Source organism: Poecilia reticulata, linkage group LG2 (genome assembly GCF_000633615.1).
Source record: "Poecilia reticulata strain Guanapo linkage group LG2, Guppy_female_1.0+MT, whole genome shotgun sequence".
NCBI lineage: Eukaryota > Metazoa > Chordata > Actinopteri > Cyprinodontiformes > Poeciliidae > Poecilia > Poecilia reticulata.
The window spans coordinates 13,263,597-13,272,126 of NC_024332.1; the positions used below are offsets into that span (position 1 = coordinate 13,263,597).

General features: G+C 35.7%; 1 protein-coding gene across 3 annotated transcripts in view; it reads right to left on the reverse strand.

Moving 5' to 3' along the window:
* LOC103478297 (interleukin-1 receptor type 1-like) overlaps positions 1 to 8,530 on the reverse strand; it is a 38,076-nt gene that overhangs the window by 4,987 nt on the left and 24,559 nt on the right. The window contains exons 1-5 of one of the 3 annotated variants that reach the window (XM_017308709.1): positions 5,329 to 5,497; positions 2,026 to 2,092; positions 1,341 to 1,587; positions 542 to 725; positions 269 to 419 (exon numbers count right to left, since the gene is read on the reverse strand). In XM_017308709.1, the coding sequence (XP_017164198.1) occupies positions 269 to 419; positions 542 to 725; positions 1,341 to 1,587; positions 2,026 to 2,089 (646 nt within the window). In that variant the 5' untranslated portion in view covers positions 2,090 to 2,092; positions 5,329 to 5,497. Of the gene's footprint in view, positions 1 to 268; positions 420 to 541; positions 726 to 1,340; positions 1,588 to 2,025; positions 2,093 to 5,199; positions 5,305 to 5,328; positions 5,498 to 8,530 lie in introns of those variants that run through there. The other 2 variants (XM_017308708.1, XM_008432041.2) reach the window with 2 other exon arrangements.

Genomic DNA, 8,530 nt, shown 5'->3' on the forward strand with positions numbered 1-8,530 from the left:
TAGTTTTAGTGGTAAATTACTTTTATACATAGCGTCAGGGCGGGTTGGTTAACTTTTCCCTTAGTTTATGGAATCAGCATTAGATAACTGCTTTTAGTGTGTACTCAAGTTATCTTTGATATCAGTTTGATGAAACAAATGTGACAAAGAAGCAAAAACAGAATAAATCAGTGGAGGCAGCAAATACTTTTTCACTTCACTTTATGTTTATTAGGGCAAAACACATTCCTGTCTTCATCTGAACACCCAACAGTCTAAAAGGACTCACCTAAAGCAAAAAGTCTCCTGGAACCAGAAGAGTTGTACAGCTTGTGGTTGTGAGTCCAGGTACATATGCAGGTGTAGATGTCCTCATCGTCTTTTGTTGCATCATTTACCCACAGGCTTTCTCTGTGTTGATCAGGAATGAGTTTCTTGCCCTGCAATAAAAACAAGACAGATGTTAGAAACGATGGAAAAGAATTAAATCTTTTAACATCTTAGAAACTGACCAGTTTTGCGATGTGTTTTCACAAAATAAAGTAATCAGAGATTCCCTTACCTTGAGCCATGTGAAATTCCCGTTAAATGTTTTACATGTGTCTTTAACAGGCTGCGGACAAGGAATGTTTTTGTTCTGGTCAGAGTTTTTGATAGATCCATAGGTCAGATTCTCTCGACTTGTTTCACTGAAGACCTCGATCTCTAGATGATAGTAGAAACATTCACCTGATGGCTCAATGTGCCTGTGGAGAAAGAAACATTCACAGATAAGCTGAAACATCAAAGAAGAAAAATGATCTTGTAGCCTAGAAATACAACAGAGTTAAAATACAAAGTTACATTAATAAATCTTTTAAAGGTCATAAACGTCCTCCTATTTGTTGCTGTGACTAAAAACGGTTAATTTAAGAGTAAATAGACTGAATAATTATAGTTTTCCAAAAATAAGTTAGTAATTACTAATTATCTTGTTGCGACAGATCTCACACTTAAGGTAATTTTATTTATATAGCTCATTTTGAGCAACAAGGCAGTTCAAAGTGCTTCACACTACCTGCTACATTTACAGTTAGAAAAACACTAAACTAGAACAAAAACTGGTTCTGGATTCACATTGAATCTTGAACTTGTGGGTCTTTAGTTTTGTTTGCTACAGTTATTCAGTTTGTTCTTTAGTTTTGATATTCATAGCGTTTACTTGGATTCTGTTTTCTAGATCTTGAAGGTAAACTAGATAATACCTCAAATACATTACGAGACTTGATGTTCTCTTCATTCCCGCATGTTAAGATCCACACAAGATAATTTTTTCAATATCCCAACGTGTATGGCAAAGTAACAAAACTAAGTGAACTTACCTGGCAGAATAGTAACCAGCATCATCAGCGCTGATGTTTAATAAAAACAGCGCTCCTCCATGGTAATGTATCCTGTGTGTCTCGTCTGTGGTGATATTCATGACCTCTGKGCCGTTTTTGTACCACGTAATGTTTTCATCAGGCAGGTTGGGGTCATCCATGTCGAAGGGCACATAATAAAATGCTTCACCTTTAATAAGTTTATATTTATCCTGGTCCAGGTGAAAGCAGGAAGAATCTGATGTTCCTGAAAATGAGGATAAAGAAGACACTTAAAAACAAGAATGTTCAACATATGCTTAATGGAAATGCATTACAACATTTCATTTTGACTTCCTTTGACTACCCTTTTGCAAAGCTCTTTATGGTTTTTACCCTTTAAAATATGTAGTATTGCTTCTTTTTTTAACTGAGGACTTAGGGGAGTAACCAGGATTCCTGGAATATTTGTTTTTCTCTGTCATTTGTCATGCAAGTCAGTTAAAACAAACTTTGCTTTGTTTCCTTTAAATTTGCCCTCTGGTGTGCATGTTCACATTWTGAACTGTGTCTCTCATCATAAGCCATAAACTCTGCAGTCACATCACAAAGCTGATGATATTTCTTACATCTTGCATCTCATTCCTCTAAATGATGAAGAGTAATAACTTTTTTCTTTTGTCTGTGTTCTTTGTGCACACACTACCTGATATCCCATCAGATGTGGACATCACCATGACGACGGACAGGAGAAGCCTGGAGACGTCCATTAGCTGAAAGAGACAAAGTTCATTCTCAAACTGTTCAGCTCTTCAAATTCCTGTCTGCTTCTCACGGATGTGGCTTAAATAATCTTATTTTTCCTCCGTCTCACAGGTAGATTWTCTTTGACAACAGGAAAGTTCATCAGTAAGTTTTCTCAGCAGATGATTACGATCTGTGCAGTTACAAAATCATTTTCTGAAGAACGTTATCAGAAATCATGTTTTGCAAACTAGAAAACTGCAAAAACATCATCCTGTTTTTTTTTCTTTGCAGAAGTCAATACAATAAAGCAGAAGCTGTTGTCAGTAAAAACTATATTTGATGTTCTTTCTTTGTGGTGTTGCTACTGCAAGCCAGTTTTCATGTTGCAGATTCAGCTTCGCTTGGAAATTTGATTGCAACAGTGACTCAAACTTAAAACAGCTATTTTGAAAAAGTAGCAAAGTGAGTAATTTAACTTCAGACCACTGAATGAGCTAATACGGTATTGTTCATTTTCTTTGTGATTGGGTAAGGAACTGCTTAGTTGCCATTCTTCAAATCCAGAAACTTGACTGGTATGGTTGAGTGATTCATCAGCCCACAATACACAAGCTCTGGATGATTCATTTATTTAAAACAGTTTATAATTTTAACTTACTATCCTGAGTGTGAGGCTATAGATCCAAATTACACAACTGTAATTTGGATCTATAGACAGATCATCCCTACATGTATTTTGTCAAAAGGTTCTTCTCATATTAAAAACAGCAAAGAATAAACTGCAAACAAAGTGAGGTCTTCGGGGAATATTTCCAGCATAATCATAGATACATATGATTTTTCTCAATTTGCCTCTGGGTGTACAACAGATACCTGACCATGGATGAATAAATGTTAAAAGAAATGAAGAAGGTAGATTTAAGATTGAGGAAAATCTTTCAATAATCCTAAAGGGGCAGTATTGTGTGTTTTCCAGGCACATAGTGCTATTCTATAGCACAATCAAGTAACTATGTTACCTTCAGTTTATATATATATATATGAAATATGACTTTAAAGAAATTTGACTCTGATACCCTCTGGTGTGCATGTTCACATTTTGAACTGTGTCTCTCATCATAAGCCATAAACTCTGCAGTCACATCACAAAGCTGATGATATTTCTTACATCTTGCATCTCATTCCTCTAAATGATGAAGAGTAATAACCTTCATGAAGCTCCGCCTTCAGGGAGTTATCACAACATGGCTCCTTTATTAACCTTTTAACGTTTTTACCAGTGTTACACTGAGAAGTAGCTCCTATGACAAGTTCAGCATGTGCAAAGATCCACCAGGTGTTTGCTAATTGCTGCTGACTAGTCTGAAGGAACTGAGTGGAGGAGTCACATTGGAGGGATGCTCTGTGAGGCAGAAACCTGTAAGAAGCAGCTCTGAGGAGGAGCTGTGCCTCAAAGGTGGAGCTAGGCCCACCCAGGAGTTTTTCTCAGCTGAATGTTTGCCCAGGGAGATTAAATGATTTCTCAAGCATAAAAGAAGCAAGGCAACACTAAAAGTTTAAAGGGAATGATGTTTTAACTCTAACAAAGCTTTAAAGCTATAAACCTTTTTAGAGCTGTGTTGATTTCACATAACCCTGCCTAAAAGTAAGAATAATATCAGAAAACTGCTTAAACTGTAATTAGAGTCAGAGGACAATCATTGGAGAAAGCAAGGTCTAAGCAAGAAAATCCCAGGTATCTGATAATTACAGTAAAATGTATTCTAACAATTCATCATGTGATGTTATTTGTAATAATGCAAATTATCGTCATAAAATAAAAACCTTTATGCATAGATTTCATCTTGATTTTAGACTTTTGTCCAGCTTTTATGAATGTGCTGCTTTCTTCCTAACTTTGCTAAAATGTTTTCTCTCTTCTTTTAATCTGTTTTCTTTTTGTGTCAGGGTTAAACTGTTACATCAAAGACAAGACACATGACATAAGACAGGATGCAAAGAGATATTATTATTCACTTAGTGAGTCATCCTGAAGCTAAATCCAGGCTGTGAACCAGTAATGCATCACAACTTTATAAGTGTTTCAACCTAGCTCCTTGATATTGTGCTGAATAATGAAAGTTTTTTAAAAGAAGTCAGTCCTGTTGTGGCACATGCAGTGAATACTTATTTTTTGCACAGTAACTTCCTCATGTGATATAACTTTAAAGGAGAACTATGGTGTCACTTAGTGTTTTTAACTATAAGGGCAACTTGAAGTTGAAGAGCAACAGCTGCATAATGTTAGCAGGGTTATTTGATATTAGCATCGAACTGGGAGTACAGAACAAATCTCACAGGAGCGGGTTTAGGACCCTGGCTCCAATGCACAGTTTATTTTTTATGATGTGTCCAAAAAAATAAAATAAAAACAATTTAAATGGCTTTTTGAAGACTTCCTTAGGTGATGTCACTATTTTTTTATAAAATGAGAAACTTTGAACTAATTTCATCCATAAATCATCGAAGTACAATATTTACATACAACAGCTGTTATAAATTACAGCTAAATTCGCTAAGTTCAAGTAGGAGCTTCTCAACAGTTGTAAAACATTTGCACTTCTAATTGATATTTTCTTTTGTGTCGTTATTTCATTCATCAATTTTTAACTTGAGATGATTTTATGGTCAAATTTCAGCACTTTAAACTGTCTTGCATGCATCAAATAAAGAACTTTATCTTTACTAGCTTTCTAATGAATCATTTCCAAATTAATATTGTCCTCATGGACAGTGATAAAAAAAAATTTAATTAATACATTTGTAAAACTGTGATGTGAAATACGATGGTGTCAAAAACCTGGGTGCACCTGCTGCGCGGGTGCATCTAAGAAAGAACAATTTTATAGCGATATTACTCAAGTAAAAAGTACAGCGTGAGAAAACTACTTCTAGTTTTGAAAAGGTTTGTTAATTAAAACGGATAAAATGTAGCTAGTCACTGGCCACCTCTGTGGAAATGAAAGAAGCATGACGCAAAAGTTTTATTTGTAGCTCGGTCACAGTTATAAAACTGACAAAAGTGTAAAAAAAAAAAAAAAAGAAAAATATAAAAGCAAACAGTAAAAACAAAGTAATGTAAATTTATGCTTACCTCTTCTGCTCAGGTCGAGAGACTACTGAGGAGTGGTTGCTGTTAGCGCGCGCTCCGACCTTTTTATCAACCGTCTCGGTGCGCAAAAGAACCAAAACAAACCAAAAAAAAAAAAAAAAACTCACTCACCCTCACGAGTCACCGCACGGAGGCAGTTTAAGGAGAACCGGATGAAGAAACAAAGACGGCGCTGGATGCGGTCCTAATGCTTGTGGAAGAAGTTCTTCACAGTTTACATTTCTGTGGTCATGGCTCACGGCTCCCCTCTCTTTTTATAGAGCGCTGTCCTGCCTTGCAAGTGCCGAGTGATGGTCCTAATGGGCTTGTTTTCCTTCCTGGATGTGGAATAATTAATTAACAAGTCTGGTTACATCCATGGAATTAATAATATAGACTCGTCAAAAATAGACGAGTCTATGTTATTAATTCCATGGAATTAATGGGACACGCGTTAAGCTCAGGTTTCCTGGCATCACCATTAAGCTGTTGAGAGGCAGAGGTGCATTTTATTTTTATGTTTTTAATTCAGTCATGGTTTTGCCACTAGTCTGTTGATATTCCAGAGAAACACTGCCTTGTTTTGGTGAAAGCTATGTTGTGGAAAATGGAAAAGCCTTCAAATGAGTTGATATTTTATTACAGTAGATCTTATATTGATGATAAGATAAGACATTTTTAATAGTTTCCCATAGGAGAAATCTATCTTGGAAGTACGGGCAAAACTGCAATACAACAATAAATGCCCATCAAAATGGCAGTAACCATTAATAAATACATAAAAACAAAACAAAAAAAGCACTACACAGTACATCCCCATAACCATTTCCATTCACGTACAAAACCTCCTCTACATACTACTCTTGGTCATTGTCTGGACCTCCTGTTTCTCTGTCCAGGCCCCATTAGTCTGCCATTTATCAGCTTAATGGAGAGTGGTGCAAATGAATATTTCAGATGGTTATATTTGCACAGGGGGGCCCTGAACCTTCTCCCAGAGTTCATAAGAACGTATTCTGATGCGAGCACATGTGACCCATCAGACAAGATGTTCTCAGCTTGCCTGATGGTAGCCTGTTCAAACAGGAGTTGTGGAGAACATAGATCCGGAGTGTTGATAATCTTACTTGCCATCTTCACCAGACTTTGAATTTGAGTTTTTAATTTAACAATAACATTTCCAGTCCATTCAATGATACCATATCCAAGAATAGACTCAACGATTGCCCTATATAAAAAAAATCAACATTATCATTTTAGAAACACCACACAATCGAAGTCGTCTAAGAAAATAGAGACGCTGGTGAACCTTTGCGCATACATGTGTCACATGTGTGGGCCAACTCAGATTGTCATCTATGTACACATCTAAATATTTAAAAGATGCAACCTGTTTGATGGAGCAGCCATGTATGGCTATAGGACGCTGGTCACTGATTGATGTAGGGTCCAAAAATAACGCAACAATTTTTGAGGTGTTTATCTGCAGCTTATGAGAGTAAAACAAACTTATTTACAGCAGCTTTATGACTGTCGGGATTGTCTGATAAGAAACCCAGAATAACTGTATCATCTGAAAATTTTATTATGTACTGATTGGGTACACATTGATTTGTGCACAAAATAAAAAGAGCAATACTGGGCGATAATCGTTGTCAGTTTGAGGACATGCAATTTTTGGAACTGGAATGACAATTGAGTTCTTCAAATTGTCATTCCAGTAACAGTATTAATTTTCTAAAAATTATATTTTACTTTGAATACATGTCACTGAGAAGGAGGAAACATATGTAGAAAACAGTTATTGATAACTAAAAATAAACAATTTTTTTTGGCTTATATTTAACTTTTGACATCTGATTTAAAGACATTCAAACAATAATCTTTGTCGATACCTTGCCTTGTAAAAGTATTCATGCAGCTTAAAATTGACCTGTTGCGTTAATGCTGTACAACAAAAACAGGAAATATCAATAATAAAGTAAAAACAAAGTAATAAATCATGGGCGTCAAACTCATTTTAATTTTGGGCCATTTGAAAAATCTGAATGTTCTTAAAGGGGCGGTTGTGCCTGTATAGTTAAAACCAATAAATATCAATAAATAACTGTTTTTTGCAATCAAAATTGCAGATTTTGTGGTGCCACTTAAGAAATGTATGTATGATGTTCAATGCGACTTTTTGATTACTCGCCGTATCAGTTACTTGATATCCAGTAAGGCTGAGGCTGCCGTCACTTAAACCCAATGTTTTTGACCAATTCTGAGAAAATTTGCAGTAAAAAAAAAAAAATTGATTTTGTGTGAATTTTGCAAATTTACAAAAAAAACTGGACTAGATTCCAAATTATTGATGTAATTTGGAATCTAGATAGCCACAAAAAATCTACGGTGGGCCAGATTTGGCCCCTGGGCCTTGAGTTTGACACATATAATAAGTCATCTCTTAAAACACATAAAACGTGCAGATAAATCACATTATCATCATGCATGATTTTTTTTCTTACATTTAACAAGTCTGCACTTTGCCTTATTCCTAGACATGAAATTAAATACACAGATGTTTGCAGTTGTAACATTTCAAAATGACAAAACGTTCAAAAAGTATAAGGAACTTTCCGAGTCACTGAAACCTTGACTGCACAGTCATTCATACGTTGAAACTCACAAACTTCATTTGTGCCACATTGGTAGGCATTTCAAAAGAGGCGTTTTCCCATTTACTCACTAAACCATGTATGAGTGAGACAGTGACTCAAGTGCCCATAATGTCCTTGCTAATGTGATCGGTATGAATTATGATGTATAAGACCGGAAATCTCCAAATGTGATTACTGTCAAGGAACAGAAAATGAATCCAGTCTATTTTTTTTTTAGTCACTTGCAATGGTCATTTCCTGCATAACCGAGATTCTACCTCTCTGTGTGTCACAGTAAGGAAATAAGGAACTGGCCGATACAAAGTACAGACTTCACTCTGCCTCTTTCACTGCAATCCATGTTTGAATCTACTGAATACAGTCGTGTGTTTTGATAATTGTGATCCTCTGTGGTATTTTTGCTATTTTATCCCCACTGAAGCAGTGAAAATGACATCTGAATTTATAAATATTTAGGTAGATATTGTTGGATCAGTTGAATAAGTATTCATTCTGCCACTTTGGTTGCCAGTTTCAATTCCAGTTTCCACCTCTGCCACAAATCAGCAGTTCACTGGGAAAGGAAGAAATGACACACTGATCTATCTATCTATCTATCTATCTATCTATCTATCTATCTATCTATCTATCTATCTATCTATCTATCTATCTATCTATCTATCTATCTATCTATC